We start from the raw sequence: 16,161 nt of genomic DNA, 5'->3' as shown, positions 1-16,161 counted from the left end.
GATTAAGATAAAAATAACCTGTAACATGAGATTAACAACTGTAATCATTACTTGGTGCCACCAGACTTATAATTTAACTGCAGGTACTTTCTTCCTACCTGCCCCAGAATTACATTAAACAATTTCAACCAATATTCTAATGCAATTATATTTGTTCCGCAAATCTGATTGGTTAATCGTGTGAGATTTCCGACCGTAAAATAGCGCGTTGACAGTGGCAAAATATTCGACGTTTCACATTTGATGTATTACTCCGCGCCCTGACTGCGTTGCTACGTAGATGTCAATAATGGCATGCAAAGCTCTCCCTCACATTTCCTCCCTGCCTCACACTCAGCACAGGTTCACCACAGGGCTGTGTGCTGAGTCCACTCTATACACTCATGACTGTGTCCCCCATCATTCTACAAACACCATCAGGTTTGCAGATGACATGATGGTGATCTGACTCATCTAGAGGAGAGATGAAACTGCCTACAGGGAGGAGGTCCAGCACCTGTCAGAGTGGTGTCAGGCCAACAACCTGCTACTGAATACCACAAAGACAACGGAGGCCATCAGACTACAGAAGAAACCTCCTGCTGTCTCAACCGATCCAGGGCCATCCTCTCAGACCCCTCTCACCCAGCACATAACCTGTTCAGATACAAGTCAATCAGAGCTCGAACCTGCAGGATAACAAACTGCTTCTTTCCCTGGGCTATGACAACATTAAGCACTCGTGCAATAACTCTGATCACCATGTGCAATACCTGAAATCCTATGGGCTATACTCATAGTAATACAGTAGTGTTCAGAATAATAGTAGTGCTATGTGACTAAAAAGATTAATCCAGGTTTTGAGTATATTTCTTATTGTTACATGGGAAACAAGGTACCAGTAGATTCAGTAGATTCTCAGAAATCCAACAAGACCAAGCATTCATGATATGCACACTCTTAAGGCTATGAAATTGGGCTATTAGTAAAAAAAGTAGAAAAGGGGGTGTTCACAATAATAGTAGCATCTGCTGTTGACACTACAAACTCAAAACTATTATGTTCAAACTGCTTTTTTAGCAATCCTGTGAATCACTAAACTAGTGTTTAGTTGTATAACCACAGCTTTTCATGATTTCTTCACATCTGCAAGGCATTAATTTTGTTGGTTTGGAACCAAGATTTTGCTTGTTTACTAGTGTGCTTGGGGTTCATTGTCTTGTTGAAACACCCATTTCAAGGGCATGTCCTCTTCAGCATAAGGCAACATGACCTCTTCAAGTATTTTGACATATCCAAACTGATCCATGATACCTGGTATGCGATATATAGGCCCAACACCATAGTAGGAGAAACATGCCTATATCATGATGCTTGCACCACCATGCTTCACTGTCTTCACTTTGAACTGTGGCTTGAATTCAGAGTTTGGGGGTCGTCTCACAAACTGTCTGCGGCCCTTGGTCACAAAAAGAACAATTTTACTCTCATCAGTCCACAAAATATTCCTCCATTTCTCTTTAGGCCAGTTGATGTGTTCTTTGGCAAATTGTAACCTCTTCTGCATGTCTTTTATTTAACAGAGGGACTTTGCGGGGGATTCTTGCAAATAAATTAGCTTCACACAGGCATCTTCTAACTGTCACAGCACTTACAGGTAACTCCAGACTGTCTTTGATCATCCTGGAGCTGATCAGTGGGTGAGCCTTTGCCATTCTGGTTATTCTTCTATCCATTTTGATGGTTGTTTTCCGTTTTCTTCCACATGTCTGTTTTTTTGTCCATTTTAAAGCATTGGAGATCATTGTAGATGAGCAGCCTATAATTTTGTGCACCTGCGTATAAGTTATCCCCTCTCCAATCAACTTTTTAATCAAACTACGCAGTTCTTCTGAACAATGTCTTGAACGTCCCATTTTCTTCAGGCTTTCAAAGAGAAAAGCATGTTCAACAGGTGCTGGCTTTTTTTGACTAAGAGCCCAATTTCATAGCCTTAAGAGTGTGCATATCATGAATGCTTGGTCTTGTTGGATTTGTGAGAATCTACTGAATCTACTGATACCTTGTTTCCCATGTAACAATAAGAAATATACTCAAAACCTGGATTAATCTTTTTAGTCACATAACACTACTATTATTCTGAACATTACTGTATGTGCAATCTAATTTTCTTTGTGGCTTATTCAGAATGTATATTTATTTATTTTAAATAGTTCATACATATCTTCACTTATTTATAATACATTTTTCACTTGGTCTGCTAAGTTAGCTATTTACAAGTCATGGGTGATTGCTTCTTTTTATATTTTCTTATTCTCAAACTCAGTTGTTGAGTGGCACCCTTAATCTTATTGTATATATACAATGACAAAGCTTCTATTCTATTCTAGGTGGCTGAGTACATGTGGTATTCAATGTTCTATTTTACAAATATTTACAACTGAATCATTAAAACTGTAATTACAATGGATTACAATAAATTATCATTAATTCGGACATGGGGGGAGCACACAATCAAATTAAAAAATGTCGTTTAAGCTTTTATCATTTCAATTACAACCCCTGGCAAAAATTATGGAATCACCGGCCTCGGAGGATGTTCATTCAGTTGTTTAATTTTGTAAAAAAAAAAAGCAGATCACAGACATGACAAAAAACTAAAGTCATTTCAAATGGCAACTATCTGGCATTAAGAAACACTATAAGAAATCAGGAAAAAAAAATTGTGGCAGTCAGTAACAGTTACTTTTTTAGACCAAGCAGAGGGAAAAAAATATGGAATCACTTAATTCTGAGGAATAAATTATAGAATCACCTTGTAAATTTTCATCCCCAAAACTAACACCTGCATCAAACCAGATCTACTCGTTAGTCTGCATCTAAAAAGGAGTGATCACACCTTGGAGAGCTGTTGCACCAAGTGGACTGACATGAATCATGGCTCCAACACGAGAGATGTCAATTGAAACAAAGGAGAGTATTATCAAACTCTTAAAAGAGGGCAAATCATCACGCAATGTTGCAAAGATGTTGGTTGTTCACAGTCAGCTGTGTCTAAACTCTGGACCAAATACAAACAACATGGGAAGGTTGTTAAAGGCAAACATACTGGTAGACCAAGGAAGACATCAAAGCGTCATGACAGAAAACTTAAAGCAATATGTCTCAAAAATCGAAAATGCACAACAAAACAAATGAGGAACGAATGGGAGGAAACTGGAGTCAACGTCTGTGACTGAACTGTAAGAAACCGCCTAAAGGAAATGGGATTTACATACAGAAAAGCTAAACGAAAGCCATCATTAACACCTAAACAGAAAAAAAACAAGGCTACAATGGGCTAAGGAAAAGCAATCGTGGACTGTGGATGACTGGATGAAAGTCATATTCAGTAATGAATCTCGAATCTGCATTGGGCAAGGTGATGATGCTGGAACTTTTGTTTGGTGCCGTTCCAATGAGATTTATAAAGATGACTGCCTGAAGAGAACATGTAAATTTCCACAGTCATTGATGATATGGGGCTGCATGTCAGGTAAAGGCACTGGGGAGATGGCTGTCATTACATCATCAATAAATGCACAAGTTTACATTGATATTTTGGACACTTTTCTTATCCCATCAATTGAAAGGATGTTTGGGGATGATGAAATCATTTTTCAAGATGATAATGCATCTTGCCACAGAGCAAAAACTGTGAAAACATTCCTTGCAAAAAGACACATAGGGTCAATGTCATGGCCTGCAAATAGTCCGGATCTTAATCCAATTAAAAATCTTTGGTGGAAGTTGAAGAAAATGGTCCATAACAAGGCTCCAACCTGCAAAGCTGATCTGGCAACAGCAATCAGAGAAAGTTGGAGCCAGATTGATGAAGAGTACTGTTTGTCACTTATTAAGCCCATGCCTCAGAGACTGCAAGCTGTTATAAAAGCCAGAGGTGGTGCAACAAAATATTAGTGATGTGTTGGAGCGTTCTTTTGTTTTTCATGATTCCATATTTTTTTCCCTCTGCTTGGTCTAAAAAAGTAACCGTTACTGACTGCCACAATTTTTTTTCCTGATTTCTTATAGCGTTTCTTAAGGCCAGAAAGTTGCCATTTGAAATGACTTTAGTTTTGTGTCATGTCTGTGATCTGCTTTTTTCTACAAAATTAAACAACTGAATGAACATCCTCCGAGGCCAGTGATTCCATAATTTTTGCCAGGGGTTGTACCATAGCACATTCTGAACGGCAGAGAAACCTACATAGAAGTGGATTTAAGTATTGGTGCTGCACAGGCATTTTCATAATTATGGACAAATTAAGGCATTGCTTTTCTAAAGTGTCGTTTGAGGGTTTTTTCCTCTAAATAAATAAAAAAAAAGCTCACAGAGATTTTTACTACTGTTGCCAAAGAGCTTGCTCACAGGGTGGGTACGGTCTACAACTTGTATATGGTACTTTGAGGTAATGTATGTTTTGATTTGACCCTGTACAAATAAAATTAAATGAACCAAAAACACAACATGGCTCACAACTCAATTTTGGTCAGTTTAGGCAAACGACAGCTTTATAATAGCTTCATAATAAAGAACAATAAAGGCAAAGTTAAACAGGTTTTAAAAAAATTACCATGGGGGTAGGCAATGGTGGTGGCACAAGTCTTGGAGGTAGCAGCTGCAAGCATCATGCCCACAAACTCTGAGGTGCCTTTAACAGACTCATCCTCTTCTTCCATGCTGGTGTGGGTCTTATTCTCGAGTAGTTTATGTTTGATGCGCTCATAGATGACGAAATGGATAACAGTCTCAGAGATCCCAGCGTATGATGCAGACATTCCCCTGTAAAAACCTCGCAAGCCATCCATCTGGTACACCCGCCGTATGCACTCTAAAGTATTCATGCGTCGCTCACCACGGTTTCTGTAAGTTGTTTTTTTTGGGGGGAGGGGGACAACAACAAGCCATCCTTAGATTTGACATTAAAAACAAGGACAACTGATTTCTTTTCAGCTTCAAGAATTCTGACATCATAGCGTTGCATTCCTCACCTGGCATCAAGCTGCAGACGGGTCTTGATTAGCCAGATGGGATTGGTAGCTGTAATGGCTGTGAACCCTGGGAAATTCAGGAATTTAGAGGTTCAGACAGGAGCAGAGACATTTGGAAAAACACAATCACTTCAACTAAGTCAAACTACAAATTCTGAAATGAGCAAGGACAGTGAGAAAACACTTTACAAAACAACACAATCAATTGCCTTCAGTGTTTATCTTACTGTGAAGCATTTGAGTCTGACACTCAGAATTGCTGTACAAATGAAAATGTATTTACAGGGTTTTTTATAATAGTGTTTGACACAAACAAAATTACACGCACTGATGTGCTATTCAAGTGGATACAAATTAAACAACTCGCATCCTAATGTTAACAGTGAACAATGCATCACTAAGATGCAAGTACTTTAACAAAATAAAAATAAAAAAAAACATAACCAGCAGAAAACAAGGTCAGGTAAATTCATTTTATGCTTTTGAAGACGCATATTTTTTATTATACAATGCTGTGAATCATTCCTTTCAAACGTAAGAGCATTTTATCAATTTATACAGGGAGTATGTGTCATTATATCCATTGCAGTGCTATCAGTTTTAAAGAGACATATAGAGCTTTAGTTTTCCTCATGGCACAACCAGTGGGCTAGACGTGACTACATGCAGGGAGTGAGTGACTCAATCACTCACTCACTCACTCGTGACATTTCACTTGTGAGTGAGTCAAGGTCAGTTGCACTAGCCTGATTGTCCCCAAACTTGGTATATGCATTGTGCATAGGGACCCCAAGAAACCTATTAATTTAAGGGTCAAAGGTCAAAGTCAATGGAGCATATTTTATAAAAATCTTGTGATCATAGTAACTTTCTTCCTAATTGCTTGATGTGTGTGAGGCATGGTGAACCCCATTTTACTGATTTTAGGGTCAAAATCACTGAACTTTACTTTGTAAAAGCCTTCTGCAGAATAGTGTCACTTGTCAATGGTAAGCTTATCAACGTTTGCCCAGGTCAGCATGGGTTAGTGCACACTATGCGCTTGTTAGTTATTTGTTAAGAAGCAGCTCTACTACCACCACAGCAGGTCTGATCCTACTTTTAACTTTGCTCAAAGCTTTGAATGCACATCTTCACACTCATTATATGATACAATTCAGCAAAGCAACAGTTAACATAAATGAGGAGGGATTAGGCACTACAGCAGCCGTTGTGCTACTACTACCACAATTACCGCAGCACAGAGAAACAGGATACTGTCTGGCTCTTCAATTATTCAAAATGACTGAAGTAGAACATCTTAAACATGAATTTGGCTTTAATATTTTTATTTTGAAACATGGCTCTATCTATAATGAGGCCCCAGGAAATGCATTATAATTTATGTGCTTAAATAAATAAATTGATTAATATTTAAACTGTCAGTATTTGGTGCATGTTTCAGTTTAAATTTGACCCTAAATATGCAGATGCCGTACAGCAACATAAAGCTTACTGTACATGTGAGTCAGTGACACAAAGTGATATACACTTTCATGATATAGATGTGATCAAAATAATTACTAAAACAAATATTTGTGCAAAGTAACTAAGACCAGTGCAAGTCTATGAAGAGACCTCAATAACATCTAGTTTATCAAAGCAACACAGTCCAACATGAAGCCAACTGTGTGAAGAAGAGAGGATGGCAAGTCTTTTGAAGAGAAGAACACAAAGAGGAGGCAGAAGAGGAAGAAGAAGAAAAAAAGAAGGAAGTAGCATCTATGGCATGTACTCACGAGGGAGGGGCAAAGCTCCTCCAGCTCCTCCCTGCTGCAGCTAGTAGCCTGCAGATATGGGGAGCACAGATGGCGGGGGTCGCCCACCCAATCACGTAGGGGTGAAAGCTTTACAGTAAAGGCCTAAAATAGACACAGGCTTTTCTGTACCACAGTCACACACAAGCAGCAGTCACATTCACCCCCCAAAACCCATCAACCACCCCCTCCCCCACCAAAAACAAAACAAAACCAAGCTTTTGAACACAAATAAAGGAGATGAAGAACTGACCTCCACGGTCTATCCCCAAAATTTAACCCAATCCAAACCCCAACAGCCCGCAAATCACTTTCATTCTGTGAATTAGTTCCTCTTACTTTGTCTTTATTCTTCCCTCTCTTTAATCTATTTATTAAAAATGTTGACTTGACAGAACTGCAACCCACCTCACCCATTCAGTGTAAGATGTTGAAGTGGCACATTCCACCAACTATATCATAATGTGAGGTTAAACACACTGTAATTCTAAATGCAAAAAATAATTTAAAAAAATTATATATATGTGTGTATATATATCATTCATACAAAGTACATCCAGAAAGTATTCACAGCGTTCCACTTTTTCCATATGTTACAGCCTTATTCAAAATTTCAAAATTCTACTCACAACACCCCATAATGACAACATGAATTTTTTTTATTTATTTAATAATAATAATTAAAAAAAAAATACATAAAATTCCACATACATATTTATTGATCCCAGAGGGAAATTCAAGATTTGATTGCATATTGATGAATGATATTGATGCACCTTTGGCAGCAATTATAGCACTCAAGTCTTCTTGAATATGATGCCACAAGCTTGATGCACCTATCTTTGGGCAGTTTGCCCATTCCTCTTTGCAGCACCTCTCAAGTTCCATCTGGTTGGATGGGGGGGGGGTCGGTGCACAGCTTTTTCAGATCTCTCTTGAGATGTTCAATCAGATTCAGGTCTGGGCTCTGGCTGAGCCACTCAAGGACATTCACAGAGTTGTCCTGAAGCCACTCCTTGGATATATTTTCTGTGTGTGCTTAGGGTCAATGTCTTAATGAAGGATGAACCATCACCCCAGTCTGAGGTCAAGAGCGCTCTAGAGCAGTTTTTCATCCAGGATATCTCTGTACATTGCTGCATTCATCTTTCCATCAATCCTAACTAGTCTCCCAGTTCCTGCCGCTGAAAAACATCCCCACAGCATGATGCTGCCATCACCATGCTTCACTGTAGGGATGGTGCCTGGTTTCCTCCAAACATGCTGCCTGGTGTTTACACCAAAGAGTTCAATCTTTGTCTCATCAGACCAGAGAATTTTGCTTCTTTTGGTCTGAGAGTCCTTCAGGTGCCTTTTGGCAAATTCCAGGTGGGCTGTCATGTGCCTTCTACTAAGGAGTGGCTTCCATCTGACCACTCTACCATACAGGAATGACTGGTGGATTGCTGCAGAGATGGTTGTCCTTCTGGAAGGTTCTCCTCTCTCCACAAAGGAATACTGAAGTTCTGACAGAGTGACCGTTGGGTTCTTGGTCACCTCCCTGACTGATGTCCTTCGCCTACAATTGCTCAGTTTAGACGTGTGGCAAGGTATACGAAAAGTCCTGGTGGATCCGAGCTTCTTCCATTTACGGATGATAGAGGCCACTGTGCTCATTGGGACCTTCAAAGCAGCAGAAATGTTTCTGCACCCTTCTCCAGATTTGTGTCAAGACAATCCTGTCAGACAATTCCTTTGACTTTAAGCTTGGTTTGTGCTATGACCCACACTGTCAGCTGTAGGACTTTCTATGTAGACAGGTGTGTGCCTTTCCAAAACATGTCCAATCAACTGAATTTACCCCAGGTGGACTCCAATTAAGATGTAGAAACATCTCAAGGATGATCCTTGGAAACAGGATGCACCTGAGTTCAATTTTGAGCTTCATGGCAAAGACTGTGAATACTTATGTACATGTGATTTCTTAGTGCTTTTATTTTTCATAAATTTGCAAAAATGTAAATCACATTGTCTTTATTGGCTATGTTGTGTAGAATTTGGGGGAAAAATTAATTTCATCCATTTTGAAATGAGGCTGTAACATAAAAAAAAAAAAAAAAAAACATAAAATGTGGAAAAAGTGGAGTGCTGTGAATACTTTCCAGATACACTGTATATATAAATTATAGCTGTTCTTCACAGCTTTATTGCCAGTATAAACAGGCTTTTAAGATATAATTTTTCTAAAGGAAGAACAAACCCAAACATTTACTGATGTGTGCATGTCAGAACAAGGTGGATAATGGTGTGAGGCAGGTGGAAATGCTAACCTTGTCAATCTCCATGATGGTCTAAATTGATGATGACAGTGATACGTGTAAGATGCAATTTTTCAGGAGATTAAGATGAAGTCTGATGACAAATGAATGGTTGACGACCAGCCTTAATACTTGTCTTGACCAAATTAAACTCTTTATAACATTAAGATGTCCCTCCACATGAAACAAATGCACACTGGGGCAGTCTGCATGATCCAAAAGAAAGAAAGATGATGTCCAAAAGCTCCTTAAGAAGGCAGCAGACAAGCTGTCCACAATGCCACTAAACTGTTGAGTGGGTTAATATATCCATTATGCTCAAGGTCCCAAAAGCCACAATATTATATTTGACCTTAAAGTAAGAGATGGTTCAGTCAAGCACTTGCCAGTGTTTGCATGTATCATTTGACATGGGTGATACTGACTTATGGAACCTGATAGCTACCTCGAAGACATGCTATACAGCCACCTGTTGCAGTCTTCCAGCAGTCATCATTGCAATCGCTTGCTTTCTCTGAACCAGCATTCGTCACGAGTCACGACATAATGAAAATTAATGATAATGCCAGTCATTGTGCATTTTATGTTGGACAACCTCAGGTTTCCACGCAGTTTACACGTTAAATCCTTTAACCATAATGCATATGCATGGCTGAGAAGACAATACCAAGTACCAGTATATCTACAGTTGCACTCAAAAGTTTGCATATGCTGGCAGAATTTTAGATTATTTATTTTTTTTGGCCATTTTTCAGATAATATGAATGATAACACAAAACACTCACTCACGGTTAGTGGTTGTGTAAAGCCATTGTCAAACAACTGTATTTACTGTTTTAAAATCATAATGACAATAGAACCCACCCAAATGACCCTGATCAAAAGTTTACATACTCCAGTCCTTAATACAATGTATTGCCCCCTTTAACATCAATGCCTGCTTGGAGTCTTTTGTGGTAGTTGTGGATGAGGCTCTTTATTTACTCTGATGGTAAAGTTGCCCATTCTTCTTGGCAAAAAGCATCCAGTTCCTTTAAATTCCTGTACTGTCTTGCATGAAGTGCACATTTGAGATCTCCCCAGAGTGGTTCAATGATATTGAGGTCAGGAAACTGAGATGCCTACTCCAGAACCCTCATTTTATTTTCCTGCAGCCAATGACAGGTCGACTTGGTCTTGTGTTCTGGATCGTTATGTTGAAACATCCAAACACGTCCCATGTGCAGCTTCCGGGCTGATGAGTGCAAATTTTCCTCCAGGATTTTCTGATAACTTGCTGCAGTCACGTTTCCTGTGCCTTTGTAGCTCACACCTCCCCAAAACATCAGCAATCCCCCTCTATGCTTCACAGTGGGAAGAGTGCACCTTTCATCATAGGCCCTATTGACTCCTCTCCAAGTGTAACGTTTATGGCTGTGGCCAAAAAGTTCAATTTTGTTCTCATCACTCAAAATGACTTTGTTCTCTGTGCTTTTGATGTATTTTAAGTGGGATATTTTGTGGCATTTGTGAAGTCAATGGTTTCTTCTGGTGACTCAACCATGCAGCTCATTTTTTTTTTCAAGTGCCTCGTTACTGTGCATCTTGAAACATCCATACCACTTTTTTTTCCCAGAGAACCCTGTATTTCAGCTGAAGATATTTGCAGATTTTCCTTTGTATCTCGAACAATTTTCTTGGCAGTTGTTGCAGAATTTTTTTGTTGGTATACCTGACCATGGTTTGGTTCCAACAGAATCCCTCATTTTCCACTTCTTAATAAGCATTTGAACACTGCTGATTGGCATTCTCAGTCCCTTGGATATCTTTTTATATCCCTTTCCTGTTTTATACAGTTCAATTACTTTTTCTTTGATAATTCTTTGCTTTCCCAATAACTCAGAAACCTGAAATGTCAGTGCGGCACTGGATGAAAGATGCAAGGGTCTGTCAGGAGCCCAGAAACTCACTGACCATTTATACACACACACTGATTACAAGAAAACAGATCATGGGTGAGGATGGTTACCTTTTGTAGCCGTTCAAACCCATTTGTGTCAACTTGTGTGCATGTCATCAGGCCAAAATCACCTGGGTATGTAAACTTTTGATCAGGGTCATTTGGATAGTTTCTGTTGTCATTATGAATTAGAAAGCGTAAACACGGTTGTTTGACAATAAATGGTTTCACACAACCATGAGTGAATTTTTTTTGTGTGTTCGTGTTATCATTCATATTCTCTGAAAAATGGCCAAAAAATAAAAGTTCTGCCAGGGTATGTAAACTTTTGAGCACAACTGTATGAGCAAAGATAATGTGCTGATAATCTCAATGCAGACCCTCCATACCAGCCAGCTAATGTGGTTTATGAGCTTTAAGAAAAAGTAAGTCCAAATGAAATAGCAGGACAAGTACAAGGAATCCCACAAATCATAGCAGGGATCCTGGAGAAGATACCACAGTGTGATTCTACAATTCATCTGCAACTGTCCAGATAAAGACAAGTAATCTGGTTTTCCTTGGACCCTTTCAAGCTAAATGGTTCCATATCAAAATAAGTACATACCTCAACTGGATCTCCAAATTTGAGGAAAATGGAAAATATGAACAACAACAACAAATCTGTTGAATAAAAATGACACCAGTACTTGTAGATCACAGGTTAAGCATGTCTTACATGTGTTTGTTGATCAATCATTAATTGTGGTAAAGACAAATCCAGACAATGACTATATAAATACAGAGAAATGTTTCAAGAAAAAGACAAAACAATATTGTCATAAGTAGGGCTGCACGATATTTTGACTGTTATATAGATGGTTATTTTAGCGATGTCTGGATGGACCACTTGTGTGCCTGGGTGGTTGCCAGCCAGGGCCCAAGGCAGTTTACCCGACGTCATGGATGCAGTGAAGCGTGGCACCAGCCACATGCTCCTGAAGTTGACTTAACTGTATGCAGATGTATTCTGCTACAAAATAAATGAATAAATAAACTAAAATTTAAAATAAAGAAAGAAAAGAATGACATCACCTGAATCATTCTAAAATGATTCAATTATTTCTAGTTGTGTTCTTCTTCTTTGTCTTTCGGCTGTTCCCGTGAGGGGTCGCCAGAGCAGATCAATCGTTTCCATCTCACCCTGTCCTCTGTATCTTCCTCTGTCACACCAACCACCTGCATGTCTTCTCTCAGCACATCCATGAACCTCCTCTTTGGTCTTCCTCTTCTCCTCCTGCCTGGTGGCTCCATCCTCAGCATCCTTCTCCCTATATACCCTGGGTCCCTCCTCTGCACATGTCCAAACCATCTCAATCTCACCTCTCTGACTTTGTCTCCAAACCGTCCCACCTGAGCTGTCCCTCTGATATGTTCATTCCTAATCTTGTCCATTCTTGTCACTCCCAAAGAGAATCTCAACATCTTCAGCTCTGCCACCTCCAGCTCTGCCTCCTGTCTTTTTGTTAGTGCCACTGTCTCTAAACCATACAACATAGCTGGTCTCACTACTGTTTTGTAAACTTTCCCCTTCACCCTTGCTGATATTCTTCGGTCACAAATCACTCCTGCCACCTTTCTCCACCCACTCCACCCTGCCTGCACTCTCTTCTTCACCTCTCTACCACACTCTCCATTACTTTGAACAGTTGACCCCAAATATTTAAACTCATCTACTTTCACCACTTCTACTCCTTGTAACTGCACTATTCCACTGGGCTCCCTCTCATTCACACACATGTACTCAGTCTTGCTTCTACTGACTTTCATTCCCCTTCTCTCCAAAGCATATCTCCACTTCTCCAGACTAGACTCAACTTGCTCTCTACTCTCACTACATATCACAATGTCATCTGCAAACATCATAGTCCATGGGGACTCCTGTCTGATCTCATCCGTCAACCTGTCCATCACCACTGCAAACAAGAAAGGACTCAGAGCTGATCCTTGGTGTAATCCCACCTCCACCTTGAATGAGTCTGTCATTCCGACTGCGCATCTCACCGCTGTCACACTATTCTTGTACATGTCCTGCACTACCCTAACATACTTCTCTGCCACTCTAGACTTCCTCATACAATACCACAACTCTTCTCTTGGCACCCTATCATAAGCTTTTTTTAAGTCCACAAACACACAATGTAACTCTTTCTGTCCTTCTCTGTACTTTTCCAACAGTATTCTCAGAGCAAACATTGCATCTGTAGTGCTCTTTCTCGGCATGAAACCATATTGCTGCTCACAGATCTTCACCTGTTTTCTAAGCCTAGCTTCTACTACTCTTTCCCATAACTTCATGCTGTGGCTGATCAACTTTATGCCTCTGTAGTTACTGCAGCTCTGCACATCACCCTTGTTCTTGAAAATAGGAACCAGCACACTTCGTCTCCACTCCTCAGGCATGCTCTCACTTTCCAAGATTTTATTAATCTGGATAGAAACTCTACTGCCATCTCTCCTAGACATTTCCATGCCTCCACTGGAATGTCATCTGGACCGACTGCCTTTCCACTCTTCATCCTCTTCATAGCAGCCCTCACTTCTTCCTTGCTAATCTCTTGTACTTCCCGATTTACTCTCACCACATTATCCAGCCTTTTCTCTCGCTCATTTTCTTTATTCATCAACTCTTCAAAATATTCCCTCCACCTTCTCAGCACACACTCCTCACTTGTCAGCACATTACCATGTGCATCTTTTACCACCCTAATCTGCTGCACATCCTTTCCAGCTCTGTCCCTTTGCCTGGCCAATCGGTACAAGTCCTTTTCTCCTTCCTTACTATTCAACTTCTTGTACAGCTCGCAATATGCCTTTTCCTTTGCTTTTGCCACATCTCTTTTCGCCTTACGCCGCATCTCCTTGTACTCCTGTCTACTTTCTTCATCTCTCTGACTATCCCAAAACTTTTTCACCAACCTCTTTCTCCTTATGCTTTCCTGGACCTCTTCATTCCACCACCAAGTCTTCTTGTCTTCCTTCCACTGTCCAGATGTCATACCCAGTACTGTCCTAGCTGTCTCCCTCACCACATCTGCAGTACTTTTCCAGATGTCCAAAACTGCTTCCCCTCCAACCAGTGCTTCTCTCACCTGCTCGATAAAATTCACACAACAGTCTTCATCCTTCAGCTTCCACCATCTGATCCTTTGTTGAGCTCTTACTCTCTTCTTCTTCTTTACCTCTAAAGTCATCCTACAAACAACCATCCTGTGCTGTCTAGTGACACTCTCTCCTGCTACCACCTTACAGTCTGTGATTTCTTTTAGCTTGCATCTCCTATAAAGAATGTAGTCCACCTGTGTGCACCTTCCTCCACTCTTATATGTTACCCTGTGCTCCTCCCTTTTCTTAAAGTAGGTATTCACCACAGCCATTTCCATCCTTTTTGCAAAATCAACTACCATCTGTCCTTCCCCATTCCTATCCTTGATACCATATCTACCCATTACTTCCTCATCACCTCTGTTCCCTTCACCAACATGCCCATTGAAGTCTGCTCCTATCACCACTCTTTCATGCTTGGGCACACTCTCCACCACCTCATCTAACATGCTCCAGAAATCTTCTTTCTCCTTCATCTCACAACCAACCTGTGGGGCATATGCACTGATGATATTCATCATCACCCCTTCAATTTCCAACTTCACACTCATCACTCTGTCAGACACTCGCTTAACCTCCAACACACTTTTAACATACTCTTCCTTTAAAATGACCCCAACTCCATTTCTCTTCCTGTCCTCACCATGGTACAACAACTTGTACCCACCGCCGATGCTCCTGCTCTTACTTCCCTTCCACTTGGTCTCTTGCACACACAATATGTCTACCTTTCTCCTCTCCATCATATCAGCCAGCTCTCTCCCTTTACCAGTCATACTACCAACATTCAAAGTCCCCACTCTCATTTCCACCCTTCTAGTTTTCTTCTTCTCCCGCTGTTCGTGGCAACGTTTTCTTCGTCGTCTTCGTCCAGCAGTAGCCCAATTTCCACCGGCACCCTGTTGGGCAATAGCACCAGTGGCGGACGTTGTTAACCCGGGCCGTGACCGATCCGGTATGGGAATTCGATTCTGAGTCTGTATAGTTCGGTTGGATTGTTTTACGCCGGATGCCCTTCCTGACGCAACCCTCCTCATTTATCCGGGCTTGGGACTGGCACTCAGAATGTACTGGCTGCACACCCCATGTGGCTAGTTGTGTTACCTAGTAGAAAATCCTCCATTTTGTATTGCAATAGATAGTGCAGAAAGAAATTTGGTAATGTCATTTTTTTTCCAATATTGTGCAGCCCTAACCAGAAGGCATTAATGAAAATCCCCATTTTTTCATAACATGTTACTGAAAACTTAAAGCATATCTTGTTCAAGTATGTAATTCATAATATAATATATTACAATATATTTAAGTATATAATTTGAGTTGCATTTTATAAATATGATGCTCTTCACAAATGCCAACATCAGATCTGCTTTATGAAGTGAAAGCAGTGATGCAGTGCCAGCTTTCTGGAGGCACTATGGTTTTCGTGGATGACTAACGCTAAAAGGAACACAGTGAGTGCGATGATTTTTAGCAGTGACAAGGTTAGCATTTCTTCTGTGCTGACAACATAAAAATCGATTGAAGTAACGTCATTACTTTACCTTTACTGTACTGGACAAGGCAACAGATTAAGGAGAAGGCCTTTATCATGAGAGCCAAAAGTTATAGCACAGCAACAAACACATTGCTGTAAGCAATGGCAACATCATGAATGAATCACTGTGAACTGGCTAATAATCATAAAAATCACTATGTTACCAGTGAAGGAAATTGGGTGCTACCTGACGTGTCCGCCCAAGTGCCAGGGGCCTCGGCTGACCTTTTGGGGGCTGTGCTCTCTCCTCTATACACACAGATCACAGGGATAGGCCCAGATCACACTGTTTAAGTAGCAACTGGGATGTTAAACCATTTACAGAGCCCTCTGAAGAGGCCTTAAAATAACAGAGTATAAAGGGAAAAAAAGATGAGGACAAAAGGACAAAAAAAAAAAAATTATGACATGGGGGTAAGGGGGATAGCAGAAGAA

The 16,161-nt window shown here is 40.3% G+C and overlaps 1 protein-coding gene across 1 annotated transcript in view; it reads right to left on the bottom strand.

Moving 5' to 3' along the window:
• The window catches only part of LOC117521848 (solute carrier family 25 member 36-A-like), a 46,898-nt gene that overhangs the window by 4,452 nt on the left and 26,285 nt on the right, over positions 1-16,161 (bottom strand). Inside the window, exons 5-6 of the mRNA XM_034183202.1 lie at positions 5,014-5,080; positions 4,596-4,885 (exon numbers count right to left, since the gene is read on the bottom strand). Coding sequence (XP_034039093.1) covers positions 4,596-4,885; positions 5,014-5,080 — 357 coding nt within the window. The remainder of the gene's footprint in view (positions 1-4,595; positions 4,886-5,013; positions 5,081-16,161) is intronic.

Source organism: Thalassophryne amazonica, chromosome 12, assembly GCF_902500255.1.
Source record: "Thalassophryne amazonica chromosome 12, fThaAma1.1, whole genome shotgun sequence".
In the NCBI taxonomy this organism is placed as follows: domain Eukaryota; kingdom Metazoa; phylum Chordata; class Actinopteri; order Batrachoidiformes; family Batrachoididae; genus Thalassophryne; species Thalassophryne amazonica.
The sequence above is the reverse complement of the archived record's forward strand: the minus strand, read 5'-3'. Positions and strand labels throughout refer to the sequence as shown.